The following is a 15,645-nucleotide window of genomic DNA, read 5'->3' as shown; positions in this document are numbered from 1 at the left end:
AGATTGTAAATTCAAGCACTCAAATCAGCGAGTTTTGTAAATTTATAATGGATTACATTTTAACAAAAGTTTATATTAAAGTGGATTTTGGATTTACCATTAACGAACCATAGTTAATATATATTTAAAGCTTTTACTGTATTTCAAGGTGCCAGCAATAAGCTTCATTTGTAAAAAGAAAATGCAACTCTGGGAGCTTTGTACAATTTGACGCCCACTTCCGTGTACTGTAAAAAGAATACCACGTACCTGCAGAACTTAATGGCCTCAATGGTGGCAGGGGACCCCTATTAAAATTGCTTTGACCTCCTCTGCTTTCATTGTAAGTTCCTCGTGGGGTATTTTGTGCACTCCAGCTTGAACCCCGGGCTCCTTCACGACGATTGTAATTTCCTAAACACAAAACAGGTGCTGAATAACACAAAGTTTTCTGCATTTTAATTTCTGCAATGTTTAACTAGTAGTATGCTGCAGTACATGACCAGTCTAGTAGGAATAATTATACTGTAATAGGACAACAAGAATGCATTGACACACAACCCCAATGTTTTAGATGACACAAGGAGCTCAGAGTCCCTATATGCCTATCCAGCACTATCTATGGGGAGACTGATATATTAACCTAGAGATGGCTTGAGCCTACATCATATGCACAGGGTCGACACAGTGCTGAGACTGTCAAGCCTAAAGGAACAGGATGCACACCGTTATGCTTTGGAGATGCGGGGAACTTCCTCAATATACCAAGCTCCAAATGAGCTCTGTACGGATGAGAAACCTTACTGGTTTGATGCAGTCACATCATGAAACTCATTCCAGAGGCCACATATTATACAGTCTGCCTGAATTCTAATACCTGGAACAGTCACCAATACACAGCCAAACAAGGCTTAAGGCACGGAAGGCCTCAGACTCCAAGAAAAACGTTAAGGGGAAGAGTCGAGTGGCTGAGATTAATTTAGACTACTGTCAGATGCCTCACAGTTAGCAGTAGTGTTGAAACCTATCCTCTGCCACTGCATACTCTTGTGGCAAAGCCCCTTCTGCAGCACACTGAAACTTACCTGGTTTTTAACTTACTGATTCACATATAATGAACAATACGACCAGTACAGTATTTTGACAGTAAATTCACACAAATCTCAATTATGGAATGCTTTATCAATTTAACACTGCCCAGACCATTTTCACTTTTCCATGTGCCACAGTATTTTTATATCAGCTGCATTACAGAAGCTGGAATGGCAAAGCTGGAGGGTTGGCAGCTGGCAAGGGAGTAGAGGTTGAGATTTTGGCACCCAGAAAGCTGTTGAGGGTTTTGTATCTGGGAAGTGGTTGAATCTCTGCCTCCTTCTGGATAGGGGAGAGGCTACTTGACCTTTCTTTGTGTGGAGGGGTAGGCGAGGAGAAGCTGGGGTACATATTGATTTTGGATTAGAGCTGAACAAAACTGATTTTTTAATTCAGTGGCTTAACCAAAAAAAAGTTTGTTTGAACTGAAACTTAAGAATTTTTCACACCAAATGAAAAACTTGAAAAACAATTATTCAAAAACATCAATTCAAAACAGTTTTGGCATTTCTGGAAAAAAAAATCCGTGGAAACTTCACCAAATTCACACCAAATTTGCACACAGTTTCAGTGTCCCCCAAAATGCATTTTTTGGCAAATTTGCTATTCACCACAAAAAAAAAGTCTTGCCCAGTTCTAGTTTGGGCACCTGTTGGTGGTAGAAGAGAACGCCTTATGGAGCACTGGAGTGTTATATTAACAGTGCTGTAGACAATACAAAGGTGGAAAGGAATGCACATCTATCCCCATAACTTCTCATTGCCATGTTTTTAAGGTTTTGGATGGAATGGATGTATCCCGCTGCAACCTTCACTGTCACAAATATAGGTTTATTTGTCTGCTAATTTAAAGAAAGCCTAAATTCTGCAGCAGAATCTCTAGCCAGAGAATCACTGCAAACATGGGGCCCTGCACATTCTTCTTCTCCTCCTCAAGACAGGGGAGCCTTTCTAATAAAAATGCATTTAAAGTTGATAGTACTGTTATGCTTAATTTGACAAATGCCCATATCATTTCGTAACAAAGCAGTTAATTTTTTTTCTGTTACAGCTACAAGCACTCCTGTAGCCGTTGCACACAACAGCGTGAGACCAAAGAGTGAAGATTTAGCTAAATTCTTTTGCAAAAATATCACTCAGACCGTAACAGAGAACAGTTAAACATAGCTTTGGTTTAACTCCAGCATAGCCTAGAGAAGCATTTTTTATCCTAGACAGTAATCCGTTTACTCCAAATCCTCAGACAAGCAGCAACATACCTTTTGAAGCAGGTGGCGTAAAGAATCTGTTCTGACTGTGAAAAGCTCCTCGTCCTCCACGATTCCCTGAGAACCCACCACGTGAAGATATCTTCTGGGATACTTTTGGTGGCCTTTTAGGTGGTGGTATCCCATCTGGAGGGACCACTTCTTTGCTCTCTGCAGCAACAAAATCGTCCACATGCATAGAAGGTGGTCTGCTTGTATTCTGTTTCCTTTGACGAAAGATATCATGTGGTCGAATACCTTGTCCAAATCCTCCCCGGCCTCTTCCTCTGGGAGGTGGCACAACATGTGCTCTCTTTGCAGGTTCTATGTACTCAGATTTTCCACTATACAGCAAAACAAAATTAACAGGATTATTTACTGACCTAAGAATTTATTCCATCTGAATGTTGGGCATTCTCTGTATTAGTATTTAGTAGAAGTTTAAATTCATAATTTAAAAACTGTGTAACATAACTGCCAAGATACGATGAAGCTTAACGTTGTAGGCATGCTCTCTGCAGAAGTTTTTGCTTCTTCATATTTCTTAAATATGCATCATCCATAATATCTCACTACCTAACTAGATAGCTTTTTCTTAGTACACAATATCAATCACAATTTTAAGTATCTACCTATCCACAGGAAGGTATCTCCCACTCAGCTGGACTGCATTAACTGTATACTGATTCAAAGTCAGCAATACATCTTACCTTGAAGTTATAAAGGTCTCATGCTTGTGTTTGCCAAGTTTGAACCCTTTTGTGGTTTTTGTCCTACCAGGAGATGAAGGTTCTGACAAAAACGATCTCTCCAGTTCTGCTTGCAAGTCAAAGTCACTGCAGCCTTTCTCTGACAGTTCAATTAAGTCTACCTTTACCTGCAATAACAGAATACAGTTACACCACAATAACCACAACCAACAACACTGGATAAGACGTCAGTATTTTTGAAACAGGAGAAGTGCAGCAGAGGCAGAAGGAGCTCCAGCAGCAGGATGGGAGGAGCTCAGCTGGGGTTCCATCCTACTCTGGAATCCCCCATAGGAGTACAAAGCCACAGTCAGCCCCTTTAACCCAAGTCATATGGCCTGAGAGAAAAGACGCAGCACCTGTATAGCCCTGGACCTCAGCAATGGCAGGGCCTAAGGTTCAGATTTTGATTTTGACAGTCTGCTGCGATTAGCACTCCAGCAGGGCCCATATCCTGCCTGGAGAACAGCCTTACAAATTCAGTTGTGTGACTTCTGTACAGGAGGGAGGCATAGGAAGAGACGGTCCGCTGAGGAAAAAGTTTATTTACATAATATCTATCTTTGTGTATTAGCAAGAAGAAAGGAAGGTAAAACTATGAAAAGATGAATGAGAATTAAGTTTGAGATGAGTTATATTTGATAGTTTTCTCTAAGTATGGAAATCTAAGGATCGGTCATTGTTTCCATTACAATCGCCTAACTTCAAAGGCAGTAACTCCCAGGAATAAACTCTGACCTATGATACTCTCCCAGCACGGATTCTTTTAAATCCGAAATTTGGAGTTCATGTGTAGAAAGACAAATGAAGTTTTTACAAATAATTTAGCCTGTAACTATGAACTTTTCTTTAATTTCTTTAGATTGCAAGTTCTTTGGGGAAAAGGACTATCTTTTTTATTATGTGTATACAACTCCTAGCACAGTCCTAATCAGGATTTCTGAATACTACTGCAGTATGAATAGATGAAAAAGAGGAAGAAACTTGGTTTCTCTAGCTAACTTATATACCTGAGTGCCAAAAAGCTCCAAGAAGTGATATAGAAAGAGAACTTAAGAACATAAGAACGGCCATACTGGGTCAGACCAAAGATCCACCTAGCCCAGTATCCTGTCTTCTGACAGTGGCCAATTCAAGATGCTCCAGAGGGAATGAACAGAACAGGTAATCAAGTGATCCATCCCCCTGTCGCCCATTCCCAGCCTCTGGCACACAGAGACTGGGAACACCATCCCTGCCCATCCTGGCTAATAGCCATTGATGGATCTATCCTCCATGAATGTATCTAGTTCTTTTTTTGAACCTTGTTATAGTCGTGGCCTTCACAACATCCTCTGACAAGGAGTTCCACAGGTTGACTGTGCGTTGTGTGAAAAAATACTTCCTTTTGTTTTAAACCTGCTGCCTATTAATTTCATTTGGTGACCCTGAGTTTGTGTGTTATGAGAAGGAGTAAATAACCCTTCCTTATTTACTTTCTCCACACCAGTGATGATTTTATAGACCTCAATCATATCCCCCCTTAGTCATTTCTTTTCCAAGCTGAAAAGTCCCAGACTTATTAATCTCTCCTCATATGGAAGCTGTTCCATGCCCCTAATCATTTTTGTTTACCTTTTCTGAACCTTTTCCAATTCCAATATATCTTTTGTGAGATGGGGTGACCACATCTGCATGCAGTATTCAAGATGTGGGCATACCATGGATTTATATAGAGGCAATATGATATTTTTCTGTTTTATTATCTATCCCTTTCTTAATGATTCCCAACATTCTGTTAGCTTTTTTGACTGACGCTGCACATTGAGTGGATGTTTGCAGAAAACGATTCACAATGATTCCAAGATCTTTCTTGAGTGGTAACAGCTAATTTAGACCCCCATCATATATATATGAAATGATGGGGTCTAAATTAGCTGTTACCACTCAAGAGAGAGATCTTGGAATCATTGTGAATATATAGAGAGAGTTGGGATTATGTTTTCCAATGTGCATTACTTTGCATTTATCAAAATTGAATTTATCTGCCATTTTGTTGCCCAGTCATCCAGTTTTGAAATCACTTTGTAACTCTTCGCAGTCTGCTTTGGACTAAACTATCTTGGATCATCTGCAAATTTTGCCACTTCACTGTTTACCCCTTTTCCCAGATCATTTATGAATGTGCTGAATATGACTGGTCCCAGTACAGCCCCTAGGAGACACCACTATTTACCTCTCTCCATTCTGAAAACTGACCATTTATTCCTACCCTTTGTTTCCTATCTTTTAACCAGTTACCAATCCATGAGAGGACCTTCCCTCTTATCCCATAACTGCTTACTTTGCTTAAGAGCCTTTGGGGAGGGACCTGGTCAAAGGCTTTCTGAAAATCTATGGTTATTGTGTATGTACATTAACTATTCTGGAAGTTATTCCAAGGACCTCAGTGATTTTCTATCTGCTTCTGCATACACTTAAATGTGTGCAGTATTAATCTTTAAGGGACGCCAGCCAGTGTCAGATTGTAGGGCAAGGGCAGAAAGAATGAGCCACTCACCTAGATGGCATCATTGATGCCCATTGGCAGCCCTCCTTTTTTAATTATCTCTGTTCTTAAAAAGCCCTGAGGCTGGTCAGGTGGAAGCTGGCCTCTTCTTGTCTACCCTCAGCTGCTTCAAAAATCCTACTCTCTTTCCCCCTTCTTTGTAGAGGCTGTTTAGACACATATTGACAAAGCAATAAGAAAAACTGATATGTCTTATAAACAAATTCCACTCTCAGCTTAACAAGGAATACATTTATGACTTTTTTTCTCAATTTTAATTAAGCCTTTTACCATATCCAGATCAGTGTCAATTTCTTCAGCCTGGAATGGTGAGAACCACATAGATTTCAGCTGGTCATCCATCACATCTGCCAACACATATGTTGTCCTGTAGCAATGAATATCAAATGTATTTCTGATTAAAGGCCAATATCTGCTGTAAATGTATTTGGTTATTGTACTGGGGTATCATGGACTCCTGGAGTCACGGCTCTTGCAGAAGTGCTCTCTCAAGGGTTTCATTTACATTCAAAGAAATTTAAGTTTGGTATTTTGTGGCCAATCAAGAAAGTGCAGATTATAAAACATAAGATTCAGCAAGAGTAGCAAATGTACTATAAACAAGATTAAGCTAATACAGTAATTAGAAAACTGAACTGAAAAAACACTTCAGTAGTAATTGCATCTCATGAAATCATTCAATAGTGTTATATTTAAATTTCACCTCATCTAAGTGCGAGGCTGCCTGAAAAAAGAACAGGATTCCTTCATTGAATTAGCATGAAAAACCTTTGTAAGAGCTACTGGGGGAGAAATCCTTAACCTTAGCATCATATAAAATTCAATTTGGAGGAGTTATCAAATACCGTTTGTTCCCCTACAGTAAAGATATACTAATAACAGTACTATATATAAAGCATAAAACCTGGAAAACAAAGGCCTGTATTAAATCCTACACAGAACATACTAATCCATAAATTGTTGCATTTTTAAAAGTTAAGCACACTCAACCTCCAACATATTTAATATTTTACCTATTATTAAACAGATTCTGGAGAGAGTCTGGTGCAGAAAGAACAGGTTCTACATCTTGGTCACTCAGAGGACAAGGATCGCCTGCTGATTCCAGCATCTGCCGAAGTCCAGCTACATTGTCCAATAAGGATTCAAGGCTGTCATCTTCTTTAGAACGTTCCTGCATAAGAGACATCACAATCAGACATTTTTTCCAAAGAGGAAAATTTAGAACAGTCAACATTAAGCATTTGCCAGATTAAAAAGAAAATGTTTCACAGACTATTTTCTGCACATTCTATTCTATCCATCCATATATACTCTAAAGTAAACAGATGCAGAAAAGCAGACAGGACAGCAGAGGGCACCCTAGTACCTTAAAAAAAGAACAAATAGCAGTCACCACTTCTTTCAGAGTCTAGCCTTTGTTTACCTACCAACTGACTTGCAGTGGCTATTAGAGGTGGGTGAGGTAATACCTTTTATTGGACCAAGTGCTGTTGGAGAGAGAGACAAGCTTACACAGAGCTCTTCTTCTGCAGGGGTTAGGCAGCTAGTTTAATACACTGGTCCCAGCACACCAATCATCTTACTACCACCTTATGCTCCCTGTCTGTTGTATTCACTTGTTATCTCTGGTCATATATAAAGCTCTCAAGGGAAAGGATTATTGTCTCGTATGTGAAAATAGTGTCTTAGCACAAGGGGTTCCCAAACCCTGATTGGAGCCTGTTGGCATTAACACAGTACAAATAATAATAAAGCCAGCATACAAACAATTCTGAGCACCACTCAAAATCATTCTTACTCATTTCATTAGCTAGTGCACATCAACATGAGCCCTCGTTACTAATAAGTAGACAAGCATCTATACATACTTGTAAAGCGAGGTCCGCTAAGGACAAAAAATGAACTTGATTATTCAAAAATTGTTTTACCAAAACATGTTTCTCCAGTTCAAGGAGCAAATTTTCTGGAGTTTCTTCTTTGTTCTGTAATAAATGTTTTAACTCTGCAGTAGTAAGACCCAGTGTTCTGGCTGGATGGGAACCATCTACTTCCATAAGACTTCCATCATCTCCACAACATCCCTGGGGGGGGGGGGAGGGAAAAAAAAAACAAAAACACACACATGCAAAAGCTAATTTTTTTTAAAACATCAAAAACTAGATCTTGTGACAGCATTACAAAACCTACAGCTATCCAGACAGACTTTAGCACAGAATACAACAATATGGAAATTCATTGGATTTCCTCCAAAAATAGTTTTTGGTGGATATCTAGTGAAACCATTATCTCCACGCCAGACATGTGTAAACAAAAACAAAAGATAACACTGCAGCTCAACTAATGGAGAGAGAATACACCAAAATCTCAGAGGAAGATTTTAAAATATATATATATATTATATTTAGTGATTTAAAATAAAAACCACACAAAATATATCATTAAATAAAGTATACTCAGAAGGACATGGTTAGCTCATCCCATCAAGAGGTTCCTTTTTTCCCCATGTACTGTACATTGAAAATAGGTTTGTATCAGAGCATTAATAATGTTTCAGGTTGTTTCTAGCCACATGTTAATTTTAGGATTTTTTTTTTTTTAATTAAAAACAAAACTCAGAAACACAGCAAATCTCTATCTTGACAAGACTCCAATCCAAAATCTGGATACAATATCACACTGATCACCTCAGAAACCATCCTTAAGGAACTCTGCAGAATCAATTTGCAAAAAGGTCTTATATACTTACATGCCCCTAATATTACAAATTCTGTTTAAGAAACAAAAAAAAAAAAAAAATCTCTACGGATAACTTCTCTCCCACAGGTATATTTCACTATCACCACATTACAGCTACTGTCTCCTATTAGTTAATAACCAAATCTGTAACGTTTCACCCAAAGTATTTTGAAATTGCTCTGACAGGTTATGACAAGCATGCATACATCTGAACTGTGTTTTTTAATTGGGAAATTAATGTAAAAATAAAAGGGAATCTATTTCTAAACTTCAGTAAATTTGCAAGATGAAGAAAACTGCTTATAGAAATACCACAATAGGAACAGAAATATGGGAAAGCATTCCAAAGAAGCATTCCAAACATTAAGAATATGTAAAATTAATGAAAAAAATATATGAAGGCCAGAAGACTGCATTTTGTCCCTGAGGAATGCAACTAGACTTTCTTCACATGCTGATAAAAGTTCTACTCTTCATTAACAGACATTCTTTGCAACGTGTAGCGGGTTTTGTTAAGCGATAAAGGATGCACTAAATTATTGATGAAAAAAATTATATCCAAAACTACACAGCCAAATGTCTTCTGAGCCAGCAGTTTTTACTTTTACATCACCTCTGATACCTGTAACAAAAGCAGTGCTTCTAAAACATTTGAAAAGTGTTCAACATATAATCACTTACCAGTGTGTCGGAGTTTAGAATTTGTCTCATAAAATCCAAAAAAGAAGAGGCCAGTTCACCTGTATCCTTACTAAAGCTACTTATTACTCGCTTTGATACGGTATACAGAGCATGGTTGCGTTTTCTTAGAGAGCTGTTTTATAATAAAAAGGAGGGGGGGAGAATTACCTAGTGTTTATACCACATCTCGCAATTGCTGCATTTTATTTCATTGTTAAAAAAAAAAGTTGCATATAAGGAAAATAATCGAAGTAACAGAATACTGCGTAGAACAGATTTAACTAAAATTCTCCTGTGATGCAGCGTGACAGCCACTGTGTATCCATTCTCACTAAGGAAATATTATTTAAAAACACACCACCACTTGATGACAGAGAACAAAAAGATGCTACTAGCAGCTCAATACCCATCTAGTCAAAGCTCATTATCTCTTAACTGTCCCGCTTGAAATTTTTCCATATTATGGAAAAATTTAAGTTTTTCTCAGCATGAAGTCTTTTGGCACAGGAAATTAGTATCTTAATATTTTTGGCAACCAAGAAACAAAAATTGCACCGCCACCCCCAAAATGATAACTACAACTAGTTCAGTGACTCGAATGCTCCATTGGGACTCACAACAGCTGAGCTCTATTCCTGGTTCAGTCACTAACCTATTGTGTGGCCGTCATTAAGTCTCTTCACATCTCTGTGCCTCTGATTTTCCTCCCACCTTTTTCTGTTTTACCTATTTATTTTGTGAACTCTACAGAGCAGGAACTACCTTATGTGTTTGCACAGTGGGACTCCAATCATGTTTGGCGCCACTAGACACTATTGTAATACAAATAATATGTCAGAATAAAAATATTCTCTCTCTACATCTTTGTTTCAAAAACTTGATCTGATTTTAAAATTCTAGATGATAAAAGGTCATTCAAAATCACTTATAAAACAGTACCTCTTTAAGTGGTAGAATCCATAATCATGCTCTGTAAGGAACATCATGGTTCTGATACATGTCAGGAGACAATTATAACTGGTCTCTGCATTAGCAAGTGTTTCCATCAGACAGTCACAGATTAAGGACATCAGTTCTTTGCTTGGTAATGAATTGGAGAGCTGTTCTAATTCAGAAACAGATCCCTCTGAGGAACTTGGCAAAATCAGTGCAATGTCCTGTAAAGAGAAACCATGACTACTTTATAACCATTAAAATATCCATTATGTGTAGAGATGGTAAACACTGACCATGCATTTAGACTATTTACTTTAATGTTCATGAAGAAAACAATGGATTTGCTCAGTAGCTACTTAGAAACTTTAAAGTGTATTGGATTTTTAAAAGAATGTATTCAAAATTAAAATACAAATTGTCAGGTTTATTGTTTTACTGGTTGGTAAGCAACACAAGAAATCCAAAATAAAAAAGGAGTGTTTAAGTGATACAAACAATTACGGTTTTGTTAAAGATATATAGGATGAAAATGCTGGCTAAGATATTACTGTAGAGTACTGCTAGAACATTGTTTTTGAATGATTTGTTAAACATCTGCTGTGTTGACTGAGATAGAGCTGCATAACATGAAAGGGCTGACGAGACAAACATACACAGGGACACTGTACTTTTTTTATATATATAAAAATAGATAGATAGATACACACACTTTTATATATTTTTATAAATATTAAAAAAGTATAGTGTATATATAATTTTCATTCGAGTTGTCCCTCTCTGTCACAAAAAAGAGTTAAATCAACCATGATGAATAATTTGAGATAAGTCTTAGAATTGCTTATACCTTCTGGAAAGGTTAAAACCATGCTGATTCCTGCATATTGAAGAATTCATGGTACACAAAATAAGGTAAGACACATGATGTATAAAAACAAATGGATAATTAACCTCTTTACTGACTAAGCATGCACAAAGGCTCCTTTGTCCACACAACTCAAGGTGTCTGCACATAAATCACACATGCAAATGTATGCATGTACCTAACTGAAGGTTTGTCCCTAAATGGTCTATTTCTTAAATATGAAGTTTTCAGATTAAATTTCCTATTTTACTGACTATTTTTACCTGACTGATTTTCTTAATGCTGAAATTTTATGCTAACAGCATGTGACTAGTATTTATGTTTGTAAGAGGCTTCAGGCTGACAGCATGGAGAAGAGATCTATTTATTCATTGATCAGGTAAAGCAAAGTCAGCGTGAGCTTCCCCTATGCCATTCGTGTGCCAAAATCTTCATGTGAAGAGGATAATTCAGTCTCCATGTCCATTCAGTTCTTGGTCTCTACTGATGCCAAACAAGGGTTCTGGTTGCAAAAGTGGTTTTTGTATATGTGGACACCTGTTCACTGAGATCAGCACTTAGAACAAACCCATTTCAAAGAAGCCAGTGAACAGCCATCAATGGTTATTTGCATCATATAATATAAATCTAACTCTCCCCACAAAATTTTAACAGTAATTTTCCCTAACGTTTTTTTTTGGAAAACAGACACCTAAGTGCAAACATCACAGAGTTCGTACCCTAAGAAAAACAAAACATGAACATTAGAATGTGCTAAAAAACTAAGGGGCAGTACAAGAACTGATAAAATTATCACAACATTTCCCATCTGAGAACAGAAATTAAGAATGTTCAAATTATCAAGGCATCAAGATTACATATAACATTCAAGACACTACTGCAAATGTAAAGAAAATCCTTTTCAGTGGCACATAACCACAGCAATCTAGAATTTGTGTACTACTGTTTTCCCCTCTCTCTCTCACACACACACATACACACCAGATTATTTATAAATACAGTAATTTTTATTTTAACTGTATAAAATACCTGATCACAGAGAGACTGCAAAATGGATGTTACATATTCAGCACATTGCTGATGAATAACATTGTCCCCAGTAGATCTCATTAAAGCCAACAGCTCCTGGAAAACTTCTGCATACTTTTCATCGCCTTTAATAGTTCCATTAACTAGATGCAAAATGGCTAATTTACAAGCTTTGTGTGAAGCCAAGGCATCAAGTAAAGCAAGTAATCGGGTAGTCTGGCCAGTGTACTGTTTCTCTTTATCTTCTGTACTGCTGAAACAATATCAATGCACTTTAAAAGCAGAGTTCCTACATATTAGAAAGTTATTAAATTAACTATATTGTACATCCATCTTCATTTTAGTAGATTTAAAAGTTTGTATTTTAAGCAAAAACCATAATTTAAATGTTTAAAATTGATGTAACATATTTAGAAATTTCTATCTTAATTTATATTTCTGGAAAACTACCACAACTACTACATTACTTGGATGGTTATATTGCATATAAACTCATTATTATCAATTTAACAAGCTATAGTTCACCTAAGCATATACAGATAGATGTTTTTAAATACTACTCATAGTTTAGTTTCAATTTCTCCCAAATATTTCCTATAAACATACAATAATGTGAAATTCTTTACATTAAAATAATATATTGTTTGCTTGTTTGGCAACACAGGATACTGTAGCAGACATGGATTGAGGACTCAATCCACGTCTGTAATGGACTAAAAATGTATCTAAAATTCAGTGTTCTTCACCTAAGAAAATAACTGCAGAAAACAGGGATGAATTCAACAACTATTAAAAAAAAATCTTCGTGCCATGGAGAACAAAGATACCTTTGTAGATCTTCTACAACCAGATCCAATACAGTCCTCATAATAAGAAGAGCAGTTGGTGATGCCAAGTCACACAACTGAACACAAATACGCCTCAGCATATGCTGAATAGGCTGGCAAGTTGAACCAGAGAATGATCGAACTATTTCTTGTAACAATTTGGCTTGAACATGGAGATGCATGCTCCACAGTTTCCTGGTGTTGAGTGCCACCGATATATCATGTGGTTCAATAACCTGTGGAAAAAGTATAAACAGGCTCTTTAAAAGATTTTTGCTTTACAGAAGAAAATCATTCAGGACCAAATACTGCCCTCCTCAGATACTTGCCCACAAGTCTAGTGATATCAATGAGATTTGCAAGCATGTATCTCAAGACAGAATCTGGCCCTAAACTGCAAATTAAACTAATAGTCATCTCAACAGATTAGGTGTTCCTTTGGGGCCTAGCCTAACCTCACACCAGTGTAAACACAATCACAATGAGGCTGTTTATTTTTATTCTTTTGTTAAACATCAAATATTGAACATTAAAACTCCCACCTCTTCCAGTACTAATGTACACTGAAAAGTCCAAACATCTCTATGCAGCCATTTCAGCTCCTAGTTTTGGATACAAAAGCTGCAAGGTTAATAATTTAAGTAATATAATGGGATACCAGAAAACTAGCTAGTTAAATAACAGACAAAATCAATATAAGACTGACTACAAACCTCCACTTATTTGGGAAGTTTAAAATTAACACAAAACATGCACAAGTTCATTTCTGATGAACAATTAAATATACCTCAAAACAACCTATTTGATTACAAATCCCTTTTTATAAGTCTCAATCGACCCTTTTATTCACCTCGGTCTTCTCCTCAACAAGAACATGATCTTTAAAGGAAGTATGGACAATATTTATTAAATTGCTAATTTAATTAAAATCATACCTGAGTTGTTTGCATGGGCAATGGAAGAGGCAGCAATTCTGAAAGCAGTATAAGTCCAGAGAAAAATCCTTCAGGAATTCTCAAAATTGAAGAGAGGACCTCCTTTAACATTAAAGACCAAGTATTATTGGCCAAAGTTTCTTCTGAGATTGTAAGTTTTTCATTAACTCCCTGGGTAAAGGTCAATAAAATATCAATAATGTCATTCTGAATTTTTTGTTCATCACTATCTAAACGGCCTGAGAGAGGGATAGAACACAGAAGCATATGTAAAGAAACAAGTGCTGAAGGAACACGCATGTCTTTAAATTCAAAAGATCCACCTCTCAGGAGCTCAGTTAACATGGTTTTAAGGAGATTGAGTGTACATCGCGCCATGGAAATGGTAGTAACTCTATGAAGTGTGGTTCCCATGTTGACATGGAGCCTCCAAGGCTGAATAAGAATGCTGTTCAACTTTTGCAGAACACGAATGAAGGTGTCCATTCCTTCAGCAGAAAAGAGCTGAATAACTGCAAGGTTCCATTTAAGATCCTTCTGTTGACCTGTAAAAGCGCGGGGGAGGAACGAGGAATTAACTTTCACACATCTCATATCAATTATATTTAAATCAGACTTTATCAGGTGTGATTAAATAACAGATACTTAGAAGACTGGGTTTTATGTATCAGGAAGTGATCTGTAATATACCTTCAACAGGAGGTGGCGGGCATGCAACATGACAAAGAACACGGAGTGCAGTAAGAAGACCAACTCCTTCCTGTGTCATCAAACTATCAATATTCTATTAAAAAATAATAAAGAACATATATTACAATGGACTAATTTTCAACTAAGATATGCTTGATACATTACACTAACCTTTTTTACTAATCTACATCATGTCAGAAGACTATTTAGCCATCACAATATAAAAAAAAAATTAAAGCCATTATTTGTTATAAAGACAGAAGAGTCAGAACGGCTATGGATCATTAAAGAAAGCTGGATCTTATTGACATTCACTCTTCCAGCTCTTCAAAAACCTGCTTCACTCTGTCTATGTTCTACTCATGGGCATGAATGAAGCTGCCAAATACTGATGCTCTTCAGTTGCAGAAAAAGCCCTGTCAAAATTTACAAACATACAATACTTTAGGAAAACACTTCAAACTGTCGCATTAAATTCCGTATGTCATCTTCTATCAGAGATTACTGCCAGATTGTTAGCAACTTTTAAGACTGCTTCCTCTTACATAATCAGCCTACTCCTTCCTTCTATTTCAATGGCATCACAATCTGCTATGGAAATCACAGACTTTGCAAATGTTGGACTGAGACATCAAGAATGGAAGCACAGATTGATTGCATAGGCAAAAGCTTTTAATATCACATTCCCAAACAAAGTAACATCTGTATCAAAAATTTTACTAACCTGTTTAATATATTCAATGAGATTTGGGATACAATTAATTTCAAATCTAAGATTTTTCAAAGGTTCAAGCCACTTGCAGAGCTCTAAAAAACAAGACAGAATATTTTGGTGAACAGAAAGGTCTTAAATTAGAATTGTATTTGTTTTATAAACCCGTGCTTTAATTGATACAGAATATGCTATGCACTTAGATGAAATTTGCTAGGTATGAGCTATAGTAAGAATCATAAGCAGAAGGGATTTTAATGATCTTCATTAATATAATGAGGAAGAAAAAAAAATCACATTAAGGCAGGACATGCATCTGATTTGAACGCTATAGTATTCAGCTCATGCAAGTTGGTGCTGAAATGATTTTTTGGCATATGACCGTCTTATGGTTAATCACCTTCTAAATGGAATGAAAGTGAACACCTGGAACAGTGCTAGATTAGCAAGGCATTTTTCCCTTTCTAGGAATATTCTTGTGGGGAATGTCCCTAATGAAGAGATTTGTTCTAGAAACAATATCAATACACGTTATTATCTGTTAGAAACACTCCTGTCCCTGTTTTCATTACTCCTACTCATACACGTAAACAATTTGTGATCACTTTGTATGTAAAACT

General features: G+C 36.8%; 2 protein-coding genes across 4 annotated transcripts in view; one reads left to right on the top strand and one right to left on the bottom strand.

Moving 5' to 3' along the window:
- LOC125632675 (RING finger protein 151) overlaps positions 1-6,789 on the top strand; it is a 39,296-nt gene extending 32,507 nt beyond the window's left edge. Inside the window, exons 7-8 of one of the 2 annotated variants that reach the window (XR_012666916.1) lie at positions 2,122-4,230; positions 6,642-6,789. The gene's annotated coding sequence lies outside the window, so the exon portion shown is untranslated. The remainder of the gene's footprint in view (positions 1-2,121; positions 4,231-6,641) is intronic. The other variant, XM_048841241.2, reaches the window with a different exon arrangement.
- Positions 1-15,645, bottom strand: part of VIRMA (vir like m6A methyltransferase associated) — a 39,532-nt gene that overhangs the window by 3,831 nt on the left and 20,056 nt on the right. The window contains exons 11-23 of one of the 2 annotated variants that reach the window (XM_048841213.2): positions 15,038-15,120; positions 14,314-14,407; positions 13,624-14,168; positions 12,689-12,924; positions 11,862-12,114; positions 9,974-10,191; positions 9,035-9,167; positions 7,546-7,698; positions 6,628-6,788; positions 5,885-5,981; positions 3,028-3,194; positions 2,330-2,661; positions 250-393 (exon numbers count right to left, since the gene is read on the bottom strand). In XM_048841213.2, coding sequence (XP_048697170.2) covers positions 250-393; positions 2,330-2,661; positions 3,028-3,194; positions 5,885-5,981; positions 6,628-6,788; positions 7,546-7,698; positions 9,035-9,167; positions 9,974-10,191; positions 11,862-12,114; positions 12,689-12,924; positions 13,624-14,168; positions 14,314-14,407; positions 15,038-15,120 — 2,616 coding nt within the window. The remainder of the gene's footprint in view (positions 1-249; positions 394-2,329; positions 2,662-3,027; positions 3,195-5,884; positions 5,982-6,627; positions 6,789-7,545; positions 7,699-9,034; positions 9,168-9,973; positions 10,192-11,861; positions 12,115-12,688; positions 12,925-13,623; positions 14,169-14,313; positions 14,408-15,037; positions 15,121-15,645) is intronic. The other variant, XM_048841214.2, reaches the window with a different exon arrangement.

This window comes from Caretta caretta, chromosome 2, assembly GCF_965140235.1.
Source record: "Caretta caretta isolate rCarCar2 chromosome 2, rCarCar1.hap1, whole genome shotgun sequence".
Classification (NCBI taxonomy): Eukaryota; Metazoa; Chordata; order Testudines; family Cheloniidae; genus Caretta; species Caretta caretta.
This window is presented reverse-complemented; position numbering and strand designations above follow the sequence as displayed.